Source organism: Mycteria americana, chromosome Z (genome assembly GCF_035582795.1).
Source record: "Mycteria americana isolate JAX WOST 10 ecotype Jacksonville Zoo and Gardens chromosome Z, USCA_MyAme_1.0, whole genome shotgun sequence".
NCBI lineage: Eukaryota > Metazoa > Chordata > Aves > Ciconiiformes > Ciconiidae > Mycteria > Mycteria americana.
This window is the reverse complement of record NC_134396.1, coordinates 3,897,733-3,923,082: the sequence shown is the minus strand read 5'-3', so window position 1 is coordinate 3,923,082 and position 25,350 is coordinate 3,897,733. Positions and strand designations below refer to the sequence as shown.

The following is a 25,350-nucleotide window of genomic DNA, read 5'->3' as shown; positions in this document are numbered from 1 at the left end:
ACTACCCTGAAGGTAACACAAGGAGATGCATAGTGGGGAATACTGCAGGAGGCATAACACACTCACGCTGGATATTCAGGCACTTTTCCCTTGAAGGCAGGCAGATCACGAACATATTCATTGTACAGCCACTTCACTTTGAAGTGTAAATTCATATAGTCTGCACTTTTACACAGTCTGTGTTTCTCATGCTCTGTAAGGAAGGAAAAAAAGCAGTTAGGTCTGAATTTACCACTATCACTGCATCAGGCACAGGAGGGTCTTACAAAGCACGTCCACAGCATGCAATGCTTTTGAGGATGAAGCACCTATAGGGCCACAAAATCTTCACGACACAGGATTTTGGCAGCAAGGCAGGGGTTCTTTGTGGCTGACCGTTGGGGCTCTGGAGTTTATTTCTGTAGCTCAAATTAATAGTTCCATTTGTTAAAAACTTTTTGGTTGTCAAAGCAATAAAAATAGATCATCTCTTATGGCCTTTCCATTTAACATATGACAGTCCAGATTTCATCTTTGCAGGAAACAAATCAAGGAGAGCGAATCTGTTCATTCTTGGATATAAACAAAGGCAATACTAACATGTTACACTACATCCCCTAAGAGACAAGAATAGAAAAAATCAAGTTCTTTAGAGTTTGACAGTGTGAGTCACAAGCAAGTTCAAACAAGCTACACAGGATCTGGAGCCTTCCTTGATCCCCAGTTTGGAGAAATTCATGACACTTCTCTTTCAGAAGGCAACTGTTTTCTCACTTGTGTTGCCTTCCTGAGCACAGTCCACTGAAGAGACCCATAGATATCTACCTGCTGCTGAGCCTCTTCCTCCTGCCAGGTTTCATCATGTTTTTGTACTCAGGCTACGTCGGGACAATGCAGTTCCTCCCTGTATAACGCACATACCTCCACAACACAACCCTTCCCACACAACTATGCTGCTAAAGCACTTGACATAATCAGACCTACATTTCTGCAGAGTTCATCTCCCTAGACCACTGCTCCCCCTTCTCTCTCATGAGAAATGCATGTTCTATGTCTTCACTCTCAAGGCCCTTCACAGCCTACATCCACACTACCATCTTTCAGCAGTTGACTCCCACTTCTGATCAGCCCACAATCCCTGTTTTTAAACTACTCGTTAAGTTCTCCCAAAAGCATCTCAATGCTTTCTCCCAAGCCATCCCTCATGCGCTTACACAGGTAACTCCTTCTACTGCACTGCTTTTCTTCAGAATCCTCCTTGAAAAGAATAAAATTAATTCCATAATTTCATGATGCTAAGAGGACTCAGCAGCTGGCTTCTGCCTGCACTGCAGTCCTGAATTATCAACTGACCAATTCTGCACCACCGCTCCCTAGTGCCGCCTGTCCATATCCATCTCTTTCTTCTGCCAAGCTTCAACAGCATGAATACATTTGTGGCAGGCTTCTTTGTTCACTCTAGCACCACAGCAAGCTGCTAGTCCATGACTACAGTGTGAGATATAAGATTAAAACATACATGATTTTGGCTTAGACTCAGGTGTTGTCCGTGTGTCGTCCCCCCCCCAATTTGACTTCAGACTCCTCTTCCTACCTTTTGTGTGGTTACCGCATTATTGATGTCACTTTCCAAGGGCATCACTGCTGACGTATAGACAGGATCCAACTATGTTAAAAAGTGGAAGTCATTCTCTTAACTTTGAATGGCTTTAATTCTAGGACTTTGGTAAAAGTATCCAGTAACTGGGTAGATATATGCACACATGAGCAATACATGCGACAGATATTCATCAGCAGAAGATACATCTTAATGATGTAAAATGGCCCCAGATTTCTAATCAGTACCTGACAGTCAAGCTTATCTTACAATGTCATCATCTATTTTCATGTAAATGTGAACTCTTGCAACTATTTCAAAACATTAAAAAACTTCCACATCTCTCTTGAAGCTTCAACAACATGCACAAGAAGAAAGGCCAAATAAATTATGAATTATCCAACTGAAAGCACAAAAACCAAAGAACTCTTCATGCATAATTATTCCATAATCCTTGTCAACTCCCAAGCAGTGGAACAATCCAGTGAGTTGTCTGCAAACCTCTGTAACAGTGTAATATAGATTTCCTTCCAATTCATGTGTAGCAGATCCACAAAGATATAATCTCAAAAAAAAGAAACCCAACCTTTGTTTTAAAGAAATTAAAATGCCTAATATCTGAGAGACATAGTCCCCATGGGTGATGGTTTGATGGACAAATTACTTTACATGTGCTACTATTTCACATGTACTATGATCCATTACTCTCCACAGTGAATTTGCTTGTATTGGAGCCAAGGAAAGTCCATTCATGTTTTACATTAATAAATCTAGTGTCTTTCTTGAGTAGTAAGCAAGTATGAGTATACTCAGTGTCTGAACTGCTGACCTCCCTCAGGAACAACTGCAGAAGAAAATGCAAAGCTCTCTCCACAGATCTAAAACTGGAAACCAACACGGCAATAACCGTGCCCGCTTAGGTTCCTGCGAGAGTGAGGAAATCAATGGACAATTATAACTTCATTAACTTTGATATGCGCTGCCATCCAGGTGCTGTTCCCGCATGGGGAAACTGCTGTTCCTGCAGAGGGAAGGTCTGACTTGGAGGTAAAAAGGACTCAAATCAGATTTATTTCCTCAAAATTAAGCAGTGCACTAAAAGCAAGTAATTCAAACCTTTTCCTGTTTTTTAGGACATTTAAAACACTACTAAGTTGCAGAACAGGAAGACGCAAAGCAGCCACAGAAGCATAGCCCAAGGACGGCTACTAGGACTACCTAGCCACCCAAGCACTAAAGGACAGGCTTGGCACCAAGGGAACAAAACTACAGGAAAGCAGAAGAAAGAAGAAGAGGTCTTACCACCATAAAAGAGAACCTTACGTATGCGAAAGAAAGGTGGGGCTTGTGACAGAAAAGACAAAAGTGAACTATAACAGCTCAAACATGCTGGAGGACAAAGAAAGCCAACACAGCCCCAAAATCCCTCATCCCCAACAGCTCATACCATCTGCCTTCAATGGACCCTGCACAGTTTTGATCAGCTGCTTTCTTTGTAAAGCGAAATGTTTAAGAGCACTTGAAGGTGACACAGAAACACATTGGCCAGAGGTATACTTTGAAAACCCATTTTAGGAAAAGTAAAGTCAAAAGCATGGGAGCCATCAGTCTCAGCACATTTCTGTTCTGCTTTATAACCTGCTGGCTTTAAAGAGCTTAGCAGCAGCAACAGTGGAAGAGTGCACAGATATTTTGCAGCAACTGCTGTTTTTTATCCTAAAAAGACCACAGAGTTCTGTAAGTCTCTCACATTTCCTCAGCAGATTTGATCTGCAAACAGCTTCCTCCGGAGAAGAGCTTTTAGGGTCACCAAGGCCATATAATTAAGGCATTAATAGGGAACTGCTTCCTAGCAGCACACTTTCTACAGTCATGTCCAAAACTATTTTTCAGGCAGAGAACAGGACTTCCACCACATCCTTAATCTGTGGATTTTCTTCTTGATCGTGAGCCTACCTTCTGTGAGTTAATTTCTCACAAATAATCCTGAATTTCTGCAAAGAAACTCTAATAAGTACTGAGGCTGTTGAAGCGTTAATGATTTATTTCAGTTCTGCCTGCCAAGTCTACTCAGTGTCTCTTCTTATTAGAGATGCTTCCAATTTACAACTCTCCTAATGCTGATGCGTCCAAAATAAGATGAACCATCTCTGTCAAGGATGACATTGATTTTCTGTTACTGTCTTTTAATGTCTTCCTAGTAAATGAAGTGCAGAAGCCCTCTTTGCTCGGAGAGTCTGTGCTTTCTGGGTCACAGAGGTTTCACAGGGGACAGCAAGAAAACTAGTAAATCCAGTTACCAGTGGGCTCACAAGGAGGCTATCCAGCTGCTGAGCACTGGTTAGTGTCCCAGAGGTGGAGCTAACTGTATGACTTGGAAAAATCATCCTCTACGCTACAGTGACTCCAGGGTAGCATGATCTGGGACAGCCAAGTCTGGGCCACATGACACATCTATCCTATCTGTTTTACTCTTGTGTTGATGGAGAAGAAGGGATACTTCTCAATGCCTCGTCTTGTACTGCCTTTGCCAGAGGGAAGGGCCAGGTCTGCTATTCATGGTGCCCTGAGCTGTGACTGCTTTGGGGGAGAGAGAAAACAAAACAAGCAGGGTAGATCCTGGAGCTTCTGCTGTGTGTCTCAGCAGCTGAATCTCCTTAGGGGAGACAAAGGCATAAGATAGGTCTGCAGTGCACTTGCTTTCCAGCAGTCAAACACACTGCTGCTGTGACTATTGCTACCAGTTGCTGAACATATTTTAAAATAGAAAATAGGTGTTTCATTTTTATGACTTGAATATTTTACACATTAGCACTCTAACTCTTCAGAAGGTGCCCAAAGGACACGTGCTGCAGCATCCACAGGCTAGCAAAACTTCTGGTTCTGAAGCTCCTAAGTACGGTATCGAGGTATAAATTAATATTTATACATTGCCCTGCATAGGCTACACATTACACATGGGGGTAAGCTCCAGCTGGGAGAGGCATCGTCAACTGCCACCCATGGGGAAAAAGGAAAACAAGTCACACAGCCAGGCACTGCTCTCCAGCTCAGAGAAGCCATCTCCCACCTGCGCCTCCCAACTCTCTTCCACACTGCATACTGCAGAGCAATGTGGAAGCATCAGGCTGGAAGGAGGGAGGGGGCAGTTTCAAACAGCCAGGCCCACGCTCTTTCTACACCAAAGCCATTGCATGGCCTTTAAGCTAGAAGAAAATTTACTTCCACTGCAGAGTAAAAGGCCCAGAGGTCCTCAATCATCACCCCAGCCAGGAGGGAAGGAATAGAGCCACACATGAACTGGAGCTCTGACCCCACCAGTTATGGTCCATCAGATGTTATCTACAGCTTAATGCCTGGGACCCTGCAAAGGGGCTCTCACCCAGAACTGCTCAGTCTATTGGGTACCACCAAAAAACAACTGGAGTGACTAGTCAGAACAGGATTCTCCTAAGCAACACATACCCTCCATTTCTGCAGCAGCAGTATGGTCTTCCACATCATCTTTGCAGATCTGCTCATCACTGGCATAAAACTATAGGACACTAAAGCCTATATTAGCAACTACATCCAAAGTGCTAAAACTACAGGTAACAATTAAAGTCTTTGCCTACTCACAACTATAAACTCTACTAAGGAGCATGAACTTACCACTTGGTGAGGTGAATGAGCTCATGTTATCCAGAACTTGGGAACAGAACATAAGGGAAAACACCATAAAGAAAGTTAGGAGCAAGTGTTATACTCTGGGTTCACGTGCACATATCTCCACAGAACAGATTAGCTTTTGTTGCAAAGAGCTCCTGATGCATACAGATCTTGGAGAACACCAGAAATGTACCCAGGGATTACTCCACAAACCGGCAAAGACAGGAGTATGAAACTCTTGGTGTAGTTAAACTTGTAGAGAAATTAGCAACTCAAACCAAGAAATGACAGAGCCAAGAGCTGAGGACAGCAAATCTAATCATCATCATTCACATCACTTAATCTGTTTCCTTTAATCACTTTTTTCCTCTCATTTAAAAAAAAAAATGCAGCAAGCTAATCCAATCATGTGTATTTAAAATACAGGTAGTAAGGCCTGTAATTGAATTATTGTAGAGCTTGTTACAAGGATTATCTTCATAAGTTTCTGGACAGCAAAGCAGTGAGGAATCACACTTGCCTCAAGTAGAATTTTGCACCCTGAGGATTTCTTGAATATATATTTGGAAGAGAAACACACCAACACAGACTCTAACGTTGTTCAATCCTCTGCAGGACTTGCACAACTAGAGTACAAATACATGTACCATGCAGTTTTTCAGCTTTTGATCAAAATGCAAACCCTTCCCGGTCCATCAGCTGCCTTTGTGTCAACGTTTCTCACCAAGAAATACTTTGAAGAGGGATGCTCTTTCAGCAAGTATTTAATATGCACTGATGAACTCACGGGTGGAAACATTATGCCAATCCTTGTCTTAAGAAGCTTACAAGTGACCAGAAGGACGCCAGGAAAAGGTAAAAAAAGCCCAGATTCATCAGGGACGACAGAGTCAAAGGGGACACGGTAGGAGATGTAAACAGAGAAAACCTGGAAGGCAAAGTTAACTTGGGCACTGGCAATCAAGTAGAGTAATGCAAAAGAGAAAAAAAAAAAACCAAAGTCATGTCCCCTTTGACAGTCAAATTCACACACACAATCAGTAGCCTTTTTGCAGCTGCATTTTGGAAGCAACAGGGAAAGGGAACCTTAGGAAAGTCAGCAAGCAAACCTGGAGAGATCCAGTTCTTATGGCTGCTGGGAAAGGAGGAAGATAGAGCACTTTCAACTCATAGAAAAGCAAACTGCATTATAAATTCCTGAGGGTGAGCGCACAGGGGTAAATAAGGACAAAATGGGAAGGGGAACCAAAATGGTTGCAGGAGCAAACAGTTTCTAGGGAAAGTGAACATGAAGTTATCACAGTTGCCTTATCTCTAATGCACGAGCAAGTAGTGACAGTCACTATGAAACAGACTCTTCAACACAGTTAGTAGGTCTTAGTCCTTCTTCCCAGTGTCTGTTCTTACATCAACACGACCTCACAAGACAAAGGCGCTGTGGGGTACGAGTGTATATAAAAAGTTCCCAACACAGAAGTGAGAACGTTTCATTCAGACCTGCAGCCTGCTGAATTCAAGCCTAGAGCTGGCAAAGGGTGTCCCCCCCACAGCACAGTCTCTACCCCTGTTTCATTGACAGAGACTAAGAAATAGATGGAGTCAGTCTTCTTCACTTACAGAGCAACCCCACAGACTGCTCCCAAAGAACAAAATGCAGGAAACTCTCTTAGCTGGCAGCAGTTTTTTCCTAGCAGTCTGAAGTAAGAGCCTGAGAGGCTGTCACTCCTGTAAGTGAGCTTAGATCAAACTGGGGGCATATGGATTGAGCATAATTTTGTGAGTGACCAAAAGCAGTAACTTGACTTGGTTTTGGAATATGAATACAACTAGCATGCTGTAGGCCGCACTAGCACTTCTGTTTTATCACAGTGTCACCTTACAGATGATCATAAAGCCTGACCGTACAAAATACTGGAAAAACAACTGCTACCGTAGCTGCAGAGCCGGTGGGAGCTGGATGCTCTCTGAACCTTGTTAAGAAGCTGATTATATTGTGCAAACGAATTTATAGAACTACAACAAAGTTCAGAAACTATAATTAACCATCAGAAGAGTAATGCAAGCAGCAGAATCCCTTTCCGAGAGTTTGCTAGGCTCTGCATGCCTAACTCATTTTCAGAAATAGTAAAATTTCTCCTTTACTAGGAGTCTGGTGGAATTATGCAAAGATTAATTCCAAATTAAGATGTCTGCAGCAGGATTTGTTCTAACAGCACATTTCTGCCAATGGCTTAGACCGTCTACGCTGTATCATCCAGGGAACTAGAGCCATGGCACAACCCAGAGTCCACTTACTTCTCCAGCCCTTTCTACCATTGTACACTGCAGAAAGAAGCTGCTGCTGATCTAAGCCACCGTATCCTCAGGCCAAGGTGAACTTCTGATTTCAGACCAGCTGGGATGACAGTAAACAGCTTGCAACACAGCCTGACACAGGTCTAGAGCTCATGCAGATCTCGGCCTCAATTCTCACCCATAAAGCAGCTGTCCACAAACAAACCACTACAAATCTCTGCTCCAAATAGCGGTGCTACTAATGTGCATAAGCCTCATTTACACCAAATGGATGGAGAACAAGAGATCGGCAACAAGTCAGCAGGCAGCAGCGAGGAATTTTCTTACCTTCCATGGCATATTTCATATCCTGGGCAAAAAGACTCCACATCACCTCTGCACTGATCTTCCCAACAGCAAGCTCCTGAGGAAACCTGAGGGGACATTTGGGAAAGGCTTTGGCATGTATCAGAGCAAAGGGTTCTCCTTTATTCAGCTCTGAGCTAAACTACAAGCTGAAAAGCTCAACATTACAGACACTTCCTTCACCCTAGATAAATGACCAGGTGGAAATTGGAGATCATGGACTGGACTCTGTGGCACAGATTAAATAACCTGAAAACAACACTGCTGTTGAGACTGATTTTAACTCAAAAAGCCAGGCCCTGGATGTCTCTCCTGGAAGAGATGCATATGATAATTCTGGGAATGTGATCTCAATGCCCTTGCACCTTTTCCCCATTTTTTGTCCATATTTCTTTTTTTTTTTTTTTTTCCCCCTAGGGTTACTAGGCTGACAGGAAACACTACTCAGGTGCCCCTGCCATGTTAAATCAATGATCACTAGGGCATAACCCAGCTCTCTGGGTATAATACTTTGTCAGATATCTCCCTCTCTCCTGCCCTGTGGGACTCTTGAAGGAGCATCCACTGGTTAAACAGACCAGTTTCAGGTTCCTTTCCAGTGCTGTGCCAACCCCACCCAATGCAATGTCCCAGTGCTGCACTGAACACCATGTCCCTAAACCACAGCGCAAGGTGTTATCACCACGGCACCACTGTGTGCATTAATGTGCATCCCAGAACTGCTCAACGTCAGAAAAAACCAAAAGAACTCTCACCCCATTTTCAGGTGCCTCCCTGAGTTCAGGATTGTAATAATCAGGGTGTTTGTGTTCGAACGCCATCGTAACTGAACCTTTTGAAACTCTTCCATCCCAATCAAAAAGAGTTATTTATACAGACAGAGACAGATAAGACAGAAAGACAGACAGACAAGATAAGTACTTCTATAAATACACAAGTGACAGAAGAGATAGAAAGCAGTTTAACAAATAAAGCAGAGCACACAGAGACTAGCATTAGCCATACAGGACATGGAAGATTCTTACTGATTCAGGACTGGTGTATAAGAATTCTTATCCTCTTCTATGATGGAAACTATCAAAGTGATGAGCTTGGGCCAGAAATCCAGGTTCCTGATGCTGGGGCCCTGTTCCTCAGGAGGAAGGTCCTGATTTTTGTTCTGGGAAGGAAGCCATTGCAAAACCAGTGTAAATTTAAAGGGGAAAGAAAAAGCTGACAAATGTAGATCACCATACAAACTCTAAACACTAATAACAGAATAACAGAATCACAGAATCATATAGAATCACAGAATCATACAACCTGTGGACTCTTTCTTCTGAAGAGCTTAAAATTATTAATGTCTGCTGGCAACTTGCATTATCTAATGCAAAACACAGTAACATGCCAAACTACGTTGCTACCAGTGGCCTCAAACCCAAATAATCCCTGTTTTGTCATTTACCATGCCAAGAGGAGGTCAGGCCCCAGGAGACCTGCCAAGACATCGTTTGCTCTAAGCTTGTTCCAAATACTTGCTGCTTTTTAGGCCCCTCAGTTGATGACTATATCCACATTGCCACATTGTGTGTGCACTACTGCAGAGTGGACAGTAGAGCTCTCATGGATTTGAAAACAGTTTGTGTCTAGAGGTACCTCCTAAGCCCAGTGCAGGACACTGGGTGCTAGAAAACAAGGTAAAATTTCACTGCTTGAGGTTTACCTATGCTAAACACAGTTTTCTTGATCAGTCTACATTTGCTCTAATTGGCTTTTGCTCACTCAAAGCTGCATCAAACCTTCCCTTCACAAATAACTGCTCATGAAATAAAATAGGTGAGGCTGGCAAAACGAACTGTAATTAGTTAGTGTAAAACAATTATCATCCTCCACTTACTAATTAGTTCTCATTAATTGATTACAAGTTTTGTGCATTCAGGAGATAACAAGTCACATAATTTTGTTTGTGTGGCTTTTTATATCACTTAGTATTCTTGTCATTATCTTAAGAAAATCAGAAACTTGGATTTCTGCCTGCTTATCAGCTACTCACAGGATCTGTCTGGTACTCGCGACTGTAGAGCTCATGACAATTGTTGAAAATGTACTCATAGGTGGAGTTGAGGCAAGCTTTTACACAGTCCTTCACTACCTGGCTGGCTCGGGGTGGACTCTGCAGCTCTTGGACCTGGCAAGCAGACACCAAAGAGAGTCAAAGCAAGCACTGCTCATAAATCAAACAGGGAAAGAACAAGTCACTGGTTTGGGAATTACCCAGGACTTGGTGGATGTGCTTTCAGCAACTTGTGCCATCAGTGACCTGAAACCATGAATGGGTCGCTCTCCCCAGGCATGAAACAGCCGTGACAACACTTACATCCCCGCAGGATCATTTGGAGCATGAAAGAGATTTTGAAGTGCCAAGGAAGATTCTTCAGAATAAATAAATCATATGGCTTGATATGTGTATAATCTGAGCCAAGCACACAAAATTTCTGCTAAATTTATAGGATTTTGCTATGAAGCCAGCGAGCGATCTTTTCAAACATTGGAAGAACGTGCAACAGACTAGCGGAGCACATTACCTCTGATCTGGAAAGTCTTGCTGAAGACCAAACACTCGCATGCCTTTAAATACAATAACTTTCTTTAAGGACATCTTTCTTGACAAGCTTTACTGAATTTTAAAGCACACCAGAATCCTTAGGGACATGGCAACCAATATACCTTCTCCTCTTGCAAGAGCAGCTCTTTTCATTATTTCATTGTTACGCTGCTTTAGAAAGACACCACAGGGTTACTTTACACTAAACAGATATGCAGACATCACCCTGTGGATAAACTATAACCTGAGATAATTCTGATATTTTCACTACCTCTAAACTTTTTGGAGTATTTCTATAAAGCAAACTTTCAATACAGACATATTGTCTGAATGAACACTTTCAAAATAAAGTTCTAAAACATCATTTACCCTATGGCTTAAGAGTAAAATTTGAAGCACTTCCTGAAATAGCTCAAATTAAAGACTTACTTTGGTTTTGGTAAGATAAAAATTACTAAGTGATATGTGCTAACCTACAACAGTATTTTTTAAAAAGTTTAGAAACAAAAATCAGGAATTAAAAATAATCTTATTACACAATTTCTAGTTCTATTGTTCTAGAAATAACTACAGAACCAGCACATTAGCATTCATAACAACTCTGTTGGATTTCTACTGAGATACTATCCCATTTCAGTAGCTTACCCTCCTAGAAATAAATTTTAAAATATTTACTACATAAAAGATGGTGAAGAGATGGTAGTGACTGATAAATGTTGTAGACAGTTATAGGAAAAGCTTCCTAATGCTATTAACAAAAGTAAATTATCTTCCTAAAACCAGACAATTTTCTTTTTTCCTCTTTTTTCTTTTTAATTTTTGTGCCCTATTTATGACTGAAGAACCCCAAGGAAAACACAACTTTCATCTTCATGATGCAAAATACAGTGAATTAAAGATAAAATGTGGATGTTTATTACATGGTCAGCAGATGATCACCATTTTCCTTAAGTGTCTAAAGCACAATGACATGAAACAATGGTTTTGAAAATGCGAAACCAACTCCTGTGGCAAAAACTGCAGAGGCCCCATTCCCATCCCTACCCATAACACTACCTTCATCCTGAAAAAAGTGATGCTGGTCAGCAAATCAACTGTAGACTTCAGGTCCTGCAGCCGTTCACGGCTGCTGGCTGGGAAGTTGTTCTGTTGACAAAAAAGGGAAATCCGTGTGTTGGAAAGCACAGTCAGACCCATGCAAGGCTTCTTCAAGCATGTGCTAAATAAGGAAAGTGTCTTGGAAACATTTCCTGCTCGAGAAGCTTGTACCAGTCAAAACAATGCTCAATAAATAAGGCGTTTTTGCTGCGGGAGCTTATCTGTTTGCTTAATTAAACAGCTTCTCATATGAATGTAAAGTTTGTGGATGCCAGGAGACTGACAGCCCTCAGCGGCAGGAGATCGCTCCTTGCCTGTAGAAGGAGCAGGCAGGGAGGAACAGCCTTGCCACCGGCAGCCCTGGCCTCTTGGTTGAGATTGCTTGTGTATGCCCTTTCCTTTCTGCACTCACTGCTTGGTTTTTGGCTTCTCTTCTGAGACACCAGGAGGTGTGGTATATTAGCAACCTCTCCAGAGAAATAAACTGGACTGAGAAGGGAAAATGAGCACTGTTCTCTGTAAGAAGTCATTGTAACCCCTCAGTCCCCTGTAAGATCCAGTCTGCCAAGATAAGCACGTGTTCTTCAGCACCTCCTTCGCTGTAATGCATTTGTTTTACATACTCTGCCCACCACCCCACTGTTCATAGCCATAGCTTCCTCTTCCACTCTCTGGGTTCCACTGAAAATTAGAAGTCTCATTGTCCCTTCCAGATATGATACATATGTGTGTGTGTATGTATATATATCCATGTAAATGGATACGCTGAATGCAGCAAGCTTTGCTTCTTGCAAGAGACTGTTCCCTTTCTGACCTCAAGCACTCTGCCCTTTCCTACATTCCCACTCTTTCCTTCCTGTGTCCTTTAACAGCATTCACGTTCCTCAGCATGTTCTTACATTCAAGCTGATGTGATTGGTTTTGCTGCAAGTAAAATAGCAAAGGCAACCTTCACTTGGATAGTCTCTTCATATTTGCACATTCAAAAATTATTAGACACAAAGGTGAAAAGGGCAGAAGGGAACAAGTTTTCATTTATTACTGAGGACTTGCAGAAGAATATGCTGTCTCTTGACAGCAGTTGAGTATTGCTGTAGTTCAGCTAACCACTGCAAGCAATTTAATGCTCTTTATAGTCATTTGTAGATACTCATTCCTAGACAACTCTCCTTTTAAAGTTAAGTTGTCCACACACAGACTCTGGCACTCAGGGTATTTAGCAAAATCAAAGACATCTGTGGGTCAAGATTTAAACACAAACCATTAGATGAATGTTGGGGACTGAATGCATGTTCTTGATTAGGAATAACAATCAGGAAAAGATAACATTATCTATATTGAAATTCAATCTCCTCCACGCTTGTGTCTGCTAGCGACCACGCAACAAAGAGAAGACCGACAAGCATACAGAATAACTACACTTGCTCACAAAACACTTTTCAAAATAATTATTTAGAGAGTGACTTGGAGCTACTTTTGAGAGAGCTCCACCTCTCCCCTCCTCACCTGCCACAAGGAACACACATTGGTTTGACACTTCCTTTTTCACAAATCTACACTGCTGGTTATTCATTGTTTTAAGTGCTTACAAATAGGTTGATTAAATTAGGGGAAGGGGGAGGCTTAATCTGGGTAATTTAAGTTGTAAATTGCCATCTCCTGTCTTCAAAGCTGGAAACTAACACCTTTTTCTTCCACAACTTAACCTGCCCTTCAGGGGTCTTAAAATAATTACAAAGAGCTCCCAAATTGCTTCAGCCATTTTTCTAAATATACTGCCAATTAGATATCATCTAAATTATCTAAACTACACAAATCTTTCCTGGTCCTTTACATAAGATCTTACTTGTTTGTCCAAGGTTTAGTTGCATTAGCCACCAGAAAGCAGCTTTTATTGAAGACCAAGCAAACAAAAAAGGCATCACCACTACAGATTCCTATTGCCATGTGTTGATAATTTGCCCTCTGCTACTCAGTGGACCAGTGCTCTCTTTAGACCTTCTCTTACTAGTAATGTAGTTTTAGAATAGCTCTTTACACAACATTCCTTTTATCTTCTTTTGCACCTTGCCCCTTGTCTTTTTTGTTTGTCTTCCTAATGCACTCCTCCTCTTACTCTGCTCATGTTTCCCTCCTCTATATGTTTTAGTGTGTTTCAGATAAATGCAGTAACCAGAAGAGGATCTACTTTTAAATAAATAAAATCAAAGCTCACATTTTGCCACCATTTTAAAATTTTTGCTGAAGGGGGGGGTATCTCAACCCGAGAGCACATCTTGTAGATCGAGAGTCAGGGACAGCAATTCAAGTTTGCCAAACCTAAAACAAGTGACAACATGGCTGCCGGTACTCTAGAAGACTTCTGTCTTACTAAGGGAGAATGAGTCTGTTTTCCCTTTGTAGATGATACCAGAAGTACCGATAAGATTAATTCAAATTAATTAAGCCAATCCAACTTGCTTATCCTGATAGTATCCCAGAAATGCATCATTCACAATCCTTAAATTATTTCAGAAGTGTTGAGGAAGTCATAATGGAAAAAAACCCCATGGTTTAAGTTCTATCCATGAGGAAAACAAAATGGTGTATTCGAGCAACAAGCTTGTCATGACAATTCCATAAAACACAAAGTACCCAAAAGGTTAGAAATGTAAGAGAAATCCAAATGGCGTGTTTCCCTTCTGCCCACCAGAATGCCTGAAGGGATTCTGTTTATTCCCACTCACCCTGTACATAGAGAGATCAATACGAAGTGAATTATGAAGCTGGTCCAGAAGCTTCACAAATCGTTCTTTCTGTATAGCAGAAAACAGCAATAAACATCAGATATCATCACTGTCCAATTGATATTCAGAGTAAGCAGCAGGATATCAGGGAATTCATGTCAGATCTCAGGAGAGCGGGAGAAAGCAATATGGATGCATGGTATTGTGCAAACAGTATTTTCTTTTGATTCTTGGATTTACTCTTATACTGTAATTATTTCTGAAGTCTGTGTAACATTAGAATTGTCAGAAAAATAGTCCATTATCACTCTGAACTAGAGGCAGAACAACCCCCCCTGATTTCTAGTCTGCAATTTGCACCAAACTTATATTTAAGAGAAAATATTTATTCAGAGATGAATAAAGGAACAGGCAGAAAAGGGTCTAATTCAGAGCAATGACACAGCTCCAAGATCTTATCTATTAGTTCAGTGACAAGTATTACAGGCTTCTCATGACTGTCTTCTCGAGGTCAGGTCTCTCCACTGGATTCTGGTTTGGCATTGTGAACACCTCCTCATTCAATCTATAAATTTTCAGTCTGATGGGAAGCACCAGCTTTTCCAAATACTTTTCCAGCATGCTCAACTCCACAGCATGTTATAAAAAAAACATTTAAACTTTAGGGGAATAGACTTTTTTTTTTTTTTTTTCTTAAAGCAGTTGCTGTTTTTAAAAACAAAGTTCTGAAATGATCAGATCGCACGGTATATTTTATCAACAGCATCACCATGCAGAGTTTAGTATTATTCGCCCATTTCCATACCATCTGTGCTCCAGTGTAATTTGAACACGAAGAATAAACATCACAATGCATTACACTGATTAATATCTAAAATATGTGATGATGACGATGACAATAAAACTGTTATCTTTGTCTAGTCTAGAAGAGCTCAACAGCTTCCAACTCCTCATAGATTTAATGTTCCTTAAACAGAACAAGTTATTTATTGAAAGGAAGAAGCACCATAGGCAAATTACAGAAGTCCAATTGTAACATCACCAAACATGCAAACATACCCCGAAATTGGAGGCTGCAAAGCGGTCCGAAGCAGACACATTTGTGGAGGCAGTCGTGTGTGCATAATAAGCATTGATATTGGCAAGTAAGGTGCTCATCACAGCTGGCACGCCTGGGCACATGTATTTAGAGGAGAGACATGCAAAATGCCTACAAAAGGACAGTTCTGTAAGTCATTCTGGTCTCTTTTGTGTAGCACAACTTGACTGTATCCCTTTAATAGCCCCCTTACTCTGGCTGGCACCACGAACAGATGAAAGTTATGTTTTCTCCCTTTCTGTAAATCTCCAGCATCTCAGAGCTTTTTCAGAAAGATGCCATCTAGACAACAGATATGCTCGAAGCAAGAGAACTCCGTTCACTACAGCCCTTTCCAGGTCATAAAATAGCTTCTCAACTATTTGTTGCCAACAGCTTGTGACTTAGGTGACATCCTGGGTCCTGACGCCAATTCCTAGAACCAAGCCTGACACAAGGAAATCTATATAATTTGCTGCCACTTGAGGCAGCCACAGGTTCTGAGGTGACATGAGGCAGCAGCAATTGAAAAGCATTCAAGCCCAGCGAGATCACACACTAGTATTTCTGTGCTGCACTGGTATGTGATTCCTTAGGGCTAGCCCTTCCAGCCTGCGGGAAGCGTGCATGCTCATTTGCATTTTGCCATTTAACTGCTCTCATTAAAGTGCAAGGAACCCTCCTGCAGGAAGTCTCAAAATTATGCCAGAAGCATCCGGGCTTGTGAAATGATTAAACAATCAAAGAAAATCTGTTAGACATAAGGGGAAAAAAATCCAGAGCTTAAGAAGTCTGGTATTATGGGACACGGCAAGTAAAGTTCATTCCAACAGACAGGAGAGTTGGGCAATTCTTAACCAGTCCTTTTTAAGCAGGAATATTCACTGAGCTCCCAAACTAAATTTGGGAACCATTTTCTAAACGTAGCTTTCTCCCTAAGGGACTCATCACAGACATTAGCTTCTGTGCTAGTTAACCTACAAATGATTCTAAACCAAAAAGCTCCAGTGAGAGAATTTCACAGGAATTCACAAGTCAGTATTTCAGCCAAACATGATACTGATGCCTGAATGTTAACTTGCTGGCTCCGTGATACCTATGTACCAATTGATCATTTAGGCACTTGGTAAATAAAGATATACACTTAAAATAGCTTTGTTTAGCTTGAAGAAGAGAAGGCGTGAGGAGTGGGGATCTAATCAATGTCTTGACTACCTAGCAGAGAGGGGAGAGGGTTAGTGAGAAGACTGAGCCAGGCCAAAATAATTTTAGAGGGAAGACTAAAAGATAAGCAGCAATATGCAGCCGTTACAGCATAGGAAATTCAGAGTAGGATTTTCCAGTTTGGATTTCAACCAGGAATTTCTTCCCCATAGTAATACAACCTGAGGACAGGAGCCTAGAGAGGTGGTGGATCTCTAATCTTGGAAATTTTCAACAAATTGAAAGAGGCCCTGAGCAGTCTGGTCCAACTTCCAAGTTAGCCCTGCTATAAGCAGGGACTAGACCTCTGGAGGAACCTTCCCATTCTTTTCCACTTTGGCTTAAATCAATATGCAGAAAAGGTGCTTGCAAGGTGACATAAGTACAGATCATAACTCATTCAAGGACCCAGACCCCAAAACTTTCAGCTTCTAAGGTGAAAAAATTCATTTTTGTCTGCTATATTTAATATTACACTTGAAATAAAAAATGAGCTAAGCATAGCACTACTAGTCTTTAAGCTGAAGAATGGCTAATCCAAAATCCAAGTAAAAGTATAGTGACAAGGAAAATGCTCTTTGAAGATCAAGAACTGCATTAGCCTAGCTCCAAAGAGAACAAATCAGTAGCTCCATTACTCAAACTTCCTATAAATGCCTTCAGCAGCACCTGGGAAATTAGTGACTTCAAAGGACTGCATCAACTGCCAAAACAGACACGTAGGACACACACTTTCACAAAACCTCATCCCTTCTCACATCATCAGAAATCTTCAGTGGGATCCTTGGGCAGTACCTTTTTAACAGAAGAGTGCTCAAATAGACATTTGAGAGTCTTAAAACAGGAATGGTTCAGCTATCAACAATAAAATACGGTCATTTACACTACTGAAGTTGGTGTAATTCCTTAGAATTAGTTTTAAAAGTGCTCACACAAACTGTTCAGATAGATGCTTAATTCCACTTTGTCAGGCATTAATTTCGAGACTTTGAAGAAACCAGTGATTCAGAGACAGGCAGTCTCTTCCTGCTCACAGTAAGGACCATAAGGAGCAGCTGTCACTGCCAAGCCTTCCATCACCAACACATTTCATCTTCGAAATACTAACAGTCACCTCAATTAGTTACATCGATTATCTCCACTAAAGACCACACAAAAGGCATCTTACGTCATGGCCTGGTATATTGATTCAATGCCGTAACGCATTGCAAATTCATCCACGATCTCTTGAGCTGTCTCATCAAAATACACCTTCCAGGCATCATCTCCTTTGGCATCAGGGATCTTCACCACCCCATTCCCTTGCACATCTGTGAGATGGTGAAAGAGGTTCTGAAATACAAAACAGGAATGAAATTACATGTGAGGCTGCTGAAGCCTCCAAGTGAGTTTCATGAAGAGCTTGGAACTGCTGAGAAGGCGGCACTAACATAAATTTCTTCACTCTCCTCCCTCTTTCTTTCCCTCTACCAACTATGTATTTTTCTGCTTTTATCTTCTTTTCTTCTTGAGTGCTCCTAGCTGAATTTTTTGCATGCATACCTACAACTTTACCCAGCAGACATCGTGAACGATGCAGAGGAATGCTTCTATGCAGTGAAATCACAGACTGATTAGTTTCCTGAAACCTACACGTTTGTGTCGTCAGAATTAAATGCCTTAACGTGGACAAGCTATTTAAACTAGCTGACGTAACAGCTCTGTATCAGCTTTGTAATTATTATTATACAGCAGAACAGTCCAAACAGATTTTTTTTTTTCTGAAAAGGAGGTTTCTAACAACTACGTGCTTGCATTATTATTCAGCATAACCTTTCACTTTATCTAAGACTGCAAAGGCTGTCAGCTATCATTGCTGCGCAGAAATTGCACGTTCAGTTCAGTGGGTTTCTCAGTAATCCTCAAATTCACGTCACTTAAGATTCATCAGCCTTTCAGACAGCTGGCTCCCGGTAGTAAGGGATGCAAAAGTCTAATGATCTCATTAGGAGCTAGAGGACTCTGCTTTACACTGCTATTTTTCCTGATTAAATTATTCTAGCTGTAAATCACCTTCATTTTATGATACACAAATGAAAGAAGGTGATACTTAAAAAGAGGCATGTGCAAAAAAGAAGGGCAGCAAGTGATTATGCATGTTCAGAAGGAAAAAAAACAAAATAGCTTACCAAACAGAAACCATCACTGAATTAAAAAACAATAAATATGTATTGAAGGACACAAGACAGACTACTAAAAGAAGCCTACTGATGTTTTTCTAAACTTTGTATCTGTCTGTTCCCTGGTAAGGCCAGAAGACATCACAGGGCTCATCTAGCCCAGCGTCTGGATAAGTATGTTGTGCCTGTAGCTGAACATTCCTCTCTGTGACAAATCCGCCCTTCTTTTCCAATCTGAATTTGCTTAAACCTCACTGGACCTCATGATGTTCTTGTATGTCAGGTGAAAGGGGCTCTGACTACCCTTCCTTATTCAGGGACTTTGAGACTGACCCTGCCACCTGCCTTCTCTTTGACAGATAGACTGGGCACCATGCATCTCTCCGAGACAGGGTTTTCCCTCTAGTCCTTCTCACAAGTTATCTTTGGATTTGTCCCAGCTTCTGCAGCACTGCTTGCCCAGCTTAGTCCACCCTGAGAGAGGTCAGTACCCAGTAACCACAGCTTATCTTCTATTCCCCAATAGTTGTTCATAGCTATACACCAGTGCAGCAGCACAGAAGAATTTGTAACACCCATATCTGCATCACTCAACAGCCAGAGTCAAAGCCCTCCCCAAATCAGAATTTACTCATAAAGCATTTTAGTATGCCTTCTCTAAAGAAAGACATAGGTACAGTACATGCTGAAAACATCACTCAAAGAAATTCAGAGGTTTCTCCATGTTAAAATCACAGGGGGCTCTGAGTTGGACCAATGCGTGATCTCTGCCTGACAGCAGGGCAGCTGTGACAGTGGGACAGACTGAGCCAGCCAGCCCTCAGTGAGGGGGAGACAGCCTAAAGCCTTCTTTGCCTTCCTCACAAATGCAGGTCTGATGATTCAGCGTGTTTCCAGGCCTGCAGAGCAGGGAAAAGAAAGCTCAGCTAGAGCAAGGAGGAACATTTCAAAGAAATAAAGGTCAGAAAATTGCTCCTTCAAGAGACAGAAGGGACATGGTGATTACTGAGCTGAACCCACTTCTTACCTCATGAAGGCAAGTGTACTGAATATGATATGGAGCCACCTTCTCCTCGCCCTTGATCTCCACGCTGATTTGCAGGCGAATAGCCCCAGACACTGCAGACTTATCTGTTCGCTTCTCTAGAAGGAAAAATTATCAGCAATTACATGCATTTTTCATGTTCAGAGCACAGCCATCTTGGGGTAGAAACACTGGTAGAGAAACTGTTAGAAGCTCAGGCTGAGCTTGTGATCAGAGTCACCATGGGGAAAACTTCTGACTTTTTTCTTTCAAAACTTTGAAAGACTGACTGTAAGCCAGTCCTTCTGACAGCAAATGTGCTATAGGGTCCCTGGCCTTGGATTCAGTCAGCTGAACTAGAATCACCAAGGACAGATCCCTTTTCTGAGAACAGGGCTGACTGATGTGGAATTTGTTTCTGACTTCACCATAGTCCTGAGCTCCTGGGAATTGCTGGTTGTCCCTATCCAAGGTTTTGGACCTCCTAGGATTATGACTATGCCTGTCAACTCAGCACCATCTGGTTACTTGTCAGTACTTTCGACAACTTTCTAATTTGGCCACTTGGAAAGGTCTCAACAACTTCCCAGCCCAGTCCAGTGCACCTGCAGGCGTTAGAGACTGGTAAAATGCTTGTGTCAGCACAAAAAAGGGCACAGGACAGGAAACATGTCTCCAGCACAGGTGGAATCCAACCCTGCTCCAAGCCTGCTCCAACCCACTGTACTTTCCAATGCCTGACAGGGAAAATCCATCACCCTTCTGACATGTTATACTCCTCCTCTTCATTTTAACTGGGATCAAATTCTTGCAGCTGCTCCACAGCACCATCATATGCTCCTTGAAATTATGTGGGGTTTTGGGTTTTTTTTTTTCTTTCTTGCAAACTGCCCAGATGCACCCAGGTGTTCTTGAATGTTCCTAAACTAACGTGACATGTTTTCAATCCCAAAGTGCTGCTCACCAAGGTTGTACCACACATCCATTTCTCCGCTCAGAGTACGGACTTCAATGATTGTCTGCCCCAGGAAATCATCTGACTCGCGTTTCAGTCTCTGCTTGACGCGAGACTTGATGTCATCATCTTCATCCCATACTCGCACCTTGATCCGGTCAGAAGAATTATGGCACTCACTGCAAACAAGACAAGCGCAATGTTGAAGAGCACGTAATGCACCCAACATTTATATGCTACATGCTTCATGTTCCTCTTGACCCACTTGTCCAACAGTAGAGAGATGCATAAACAAAATGTAAACAAATGCCTATTTATTTAAAAGTGGAGTGTCTGAGAGGAACTACACAACAACTTTCTGGTGCACTCTAAATGATCCTGTGATATGGTGGATGCATGCTGAAGGACTGCCCTGCCCTCACTGCAACCACCAACTTCAGACTTGCTAAGTGGCTGTGACTCTCCTGCTCGTCCTCACTCTCAGCAGCAGCTCCCTAAACTTGGGAATTCTCTTCACTGTTGTTGCTTTTGCTGTGAACCCCACAAAAGGCTGGTGATAGCTAGGCTGGTAAACTCAGCCTACACACCCCAAAAATGCCGATGAACATCCCACTGGTTTCTGATAGTTCTCCCCATCAATTATCTTCTGTTCAGCTGTAGGCGTTAAAGGCCACTTGTGCTTATGTGTGTGCAGTATCTAGGACAGCACGGTCAAGGCCTATGACACACCCTTCATGCTGTTTTCTAATAAAAGATAAATAGCTCAGGTGGTGGTAGCTCTCTTAGTTGAAGATAGTCACAAAGCTGTAGTGTATTAATGTATAATACATTACAATCAGATGATCCAAACGCTACCTCTGCGTGGGAAGAAAAGGTGGGATACAGCAGTTACACAGTTGGTATTTAATTATCAGAATTGATTCTGTCTATTATTCACAGCTCAGACTGATACTTTGTGCCCTGGGCAGATCAGTAAAGACATTTCCATTAAAAAAAAAGCAGTTTACTCTTTGCTGAATCAGCATCCTTGAGCTTAATGCACAGGCAGCATTTGCAGCCTCCCCTTCTTCTTACGTGTTCAGATACCTTTTGTAGATACAAACAGGCTCCTGCACGTCAGAAGTGGGCAGAAGAACCTTATTATAAGAGCTCTGCTCATTTACAGGGCATGCAATACAATAAAGCAATTTGAATGCTCATATGAGACCATGACAAGGGTGATTACTCACCATGACCACTACAAATGTCTGCCCTCAAGGAAATAAAACCTGTTTTCATAAAAACAGGCAACTTCTGCTGAAGGCCTGTTTTCCAGCCTTTTTAACTTTAACATGCTGCATCTGTTGCTAAGCAACAGGGAGAAGGCAGAAATGGGTCAGAAGAGATCTGCTAAGCCCGGTCAACAAGATGTGGCAGTGACTGGTATCTGCATTCTCCCTACCAACAAATCATTTGGGCTCCTATTGCCACTATTGTGATTCAGGACTGCTTAACAGATGTCCATGCAGCTCCTCCCAATTTTTCCAGCCCAGAGGAATAGCTGGGAATTATATGGAGAAAGTTAGAGGCAATTCCAGTCAGTTCTGATCACGGGCAGAGAGCATCGTTGCTCACTGCCTTTGCTGTGCAGTCAAAGCTGTATTTAGAGTTCAGAAGAAAGAAGGTTCAGTGTTTCTCTCCTGCCTTTATTCTCCCCTTCCTCCTCCACTACTTCAAGGATGTCTTCTTTTAACAAAACCATGCAGCAAGCATTCACAAGCAGGGAATACTTGGACTGCTACCCTTTGTAGCTCTCACATTTATGTGAGTGCATTGCCATATCTACCAGCAACGCGGCACAAGCATGTAAAAGACATCCTCTGTTCCTGACACGGTGCACTAAGGTACATCCTGGCAGTACCGTAGAGGCTCAGTGTTCAGAAGTGCACAGGTGCCTAAAAACACAGGTTGCCACACACTGCCATTTACAAAGCACCAGCAAGTTAGCTCCTGACTTCTTCAGACCTCACCTTCTGGCACACCAGTTCTTTGTTAGGACCTCTTTGATCTTGTTTCTTTGCTACCAATCGTCAGAAACTGCTCTTTCCTTTAGGAAAACATTCACTGTTTAGACCTATATCTACCTTAGGTGGTACCACATGCAATGCAGGAGGTTCCTGGAATGCGTTGATAACTTCCTTCTCCAAGTGACAGGGGAGCCAATGAGGAAGGTGCTATGCTGGACCTTGTTCTTGCCAACAAGGAGGGGCTGGTGGGGAGTGTGAAGCTCAAGGGCAGCCTTGGCTGCAGTGACCATGAAATGGTGGAGTTCAAGATCTTTAGGGCACCAAGGAGGGCGCACAGCAAACTCACTACCCTGGACTTCAGGAGAGCAGACTTTGGCCTCTTCAGGGATCTGCTTGGTATCCCCTCTCAGGGATAAAGCCCTGGAGGGAACAGGGGCCCAATAAAGCTGGTTAATATTGAAAGATCACCTCCTCCAAGCTCAGGAGCGATGCATCCCAACAAAGAGGAAGTCAGGCAAAAACGCCGGGGGCCCTGCATGGATGAACAAGGAGCTCCTGGACAAACTCAAACACAAAAAGGAAGCCTACAGAGGGTGGAAGCAAGGACAAGTAGCCTGGGAGGAACAGAGAGAAATTGTCAGAGCAGCCAGGGATCAGGTTAGGAAAGCTAAAGCCCTGAGAGAATTAAATCTGGCCAGGGACATCAAGGGCAACAAGAAAAGCTTCTATAGGTACATCAGTGATAAAAGGAAGACTAGGGAAAATGTGGGCCCTCTCCGGAAGGAAATGAGAGACCTGGTTACCTGGGATATGGAGAAGGCTGAGGTACTCAACAACTTTTTTGTCTCAGCCTTCACCGGCAAGTGCTCAAGCCACATCACCCAAGTCGCAGAAGGCAAAGGCAGGGACTGGGAGAATGAAGAACCACCCACTGCAGGAGAAGATCAGGTTCAAGATCATCTAAGGAACCTGAAGGTGCACAAGTCCATGGGACCTGATGAGATGCCTCTACGGGTCCTGAGAGAACTGGCAGATGAAGTTGCTAAGCCATTATCCATCACATTTGAGAAGTTGTGGCAGTCTGGTGAAGTTCCCACTGACTGGAAAAGGGGAAACAAACCCCCCCTTTTTAAAAAGGAAAAAAAGGAAGACCCAGGGAACCACAGTCCGGTCAGTCTCACCTCTGTTGCCTGGCAAGATCATGGAGCAGATCCTCCTTGGAAACTATGCTAAGGCACATGGAAAATAAGGAGGTGACTGGTGACAGCCAACATGGCTTCTCTAAGGGCAAATCGCGCCTGACAAATTTGGTGGCCTTCTACGACAGGGTTACAGCATTGGTGGATAACGGAAGAGCAACTGATATCATCTACCTGGACTTGTGCAAAGCATTTGACACTGTCCTGCACGATATTGTTGTCTCTAAACTGGCAAGACATGGATTTGATGGATGGACCACTTGGTGGATAAAGAATTGGCTGGATGGTTGCACTCAAAGAGTTGCGGTCAATGGCTCGATGTCCAGGTGAAGACCAGTGACCAGTGGTGTTCCTCAGGGGTTGGTATGGGGACCAGCACTGTTTAATATCTTTGTCGGCCACATGGATAGTGGGATTGAGTGCATCCTCATCAAGTTTGCCAACGACACCACACTGTGTGGTGCAGTCAACATGCTGGAGGGAAGGGATGCCATCCAGAGGGACCTTGACAAGCTTGAGAGGTGGGCCTGTGCAAACCTCATGAAGTTCAACAAGGCCAAGTGCAAGGTCCTGCACCTGGGTGAGGGCAATCCCAAGCACAAATACAGGCTGGGTAGAGAATGGATTGAAAGCAGCCCTGAGGAGAAGGACTTGGGTGTACTGGTGGATGAGATGCTCAGTATGACCCGGCAATGTGCGCTTGCAGGCCACAAAGCCAACCATACCCTGGGCTGCATCAAAAGAAGCGTAGCCAGCAGGTCGAGGGAGGTGATTCTCCCCCTCTACTATGCTCTTGTGAGACCCCACCTGGAGTACTGCGTTCAGCTCTGGGGTCCCCGACATAAGAAGGACATGGAGTTGTTGGAGCAACTCCAGAGGAGGGCCACGAAGATGATGAGAGGGACGGAACAGCTCTCCTATGAAGACAGGCTGAGAGTTAGGGTTGTTCAGCCTGGAGAAGAGAAGGCTCTGGGGAGACCTTATAGCAGCCTTTTGGTACCTGAAGGGGGACTACCAGAAAGCTGGAGAGGGACTTTTTACAAGGGCATGTAGTGATAAGACAAAGGGTAATGGCTTTAAACTGAAAGAGGGCAGATTTAGATTAGACATTAGGAAGAAATTTTTCAGTATGAGGGTGGTGAAATACTGGAACACGTTGCCTAGAGAAGTTGTGGATGTCCCATCCCTGGAAGTGTTCAAGGCCAGGTTGGATGGGACTTTGAGCAACCTGGTCTAGTGGAAGGTGTCCCTGCCCATGGCAGGGGGGTTGGAACTAGATGATCTTTAAGGTTCCTTCCAACCCAAAGCATTCTGTGATTCTATGATCCCACACTCCTGGAATGGCTGGCTATCATCCTCCACTTGGGTACAGCAGCATAACTCACTGCTAAGTGCTACAGGAAACTTTCCAGTAGCATTTGCTGAGCTACCGAGGCTTCCATTTTACCACACCT

At 42.8% G+C, this 25,350-nt stretch overlaps 2 protein-coding genes across 2 annotated transcripts in view; one reads left to right on the top strand and one right to left on the bottom strand.

The window, feature by feature from the left end:
* PIGO (phosphatidylinositol glycan anchor biosynthesis class O) overlaps positions 1–25,350 on the top strand; it is a 500,143-nt gene that overhangs the window by 236,812 nt on the left and 237,981 nt on the right. The window lies entirely within an intron of this gene.
* Positions 1–25,350, bottom strand: part of UNC13B (unc-13 homolog B) — a 221,834-nt gene that overhangs the window by 43,850 nt on the left and 152,634 nt on the right. Inside the window, exons 18-27 of the mRNA XM_075488247.1 lie at positions 20,701–20,870; positions 19,740–19,855; positions 17,722–17,885; positions 15,332–15,482; positions 14,273–14,341; positions 11,505–11,594; positions 9,897–10,031; positions 8,890–9,011; positions 7,847–7,932; positions 67–193 (exon numbers count right to left, since the gene is read on the bottom strand). Of these exons, the coding sequence (XP_075344362.1) occupies positions 67–193; positions 7,847–7,932; positions 8,890–9,011; positions 9,897–10,031; positions 11,505–11,594; positions 14,273–14,341; positions 15,332–15,482; positions 17,722–17,885; positions 19,740–19,855; positions 20,701–20,870 (1,230 nt within the window). The remainder of the gene's footprint in view (positions 1–66; positions 194–7,846; positions 7,933–8,889; positions 9,012–9,896; positions 10,032–11,504; positions 11,595–14,272; positions 14,342–15,331; positions 15,483–17,721; positions 17,886–19,739; positions 19,856–20,700; positions 20,871–25,350) is intronic.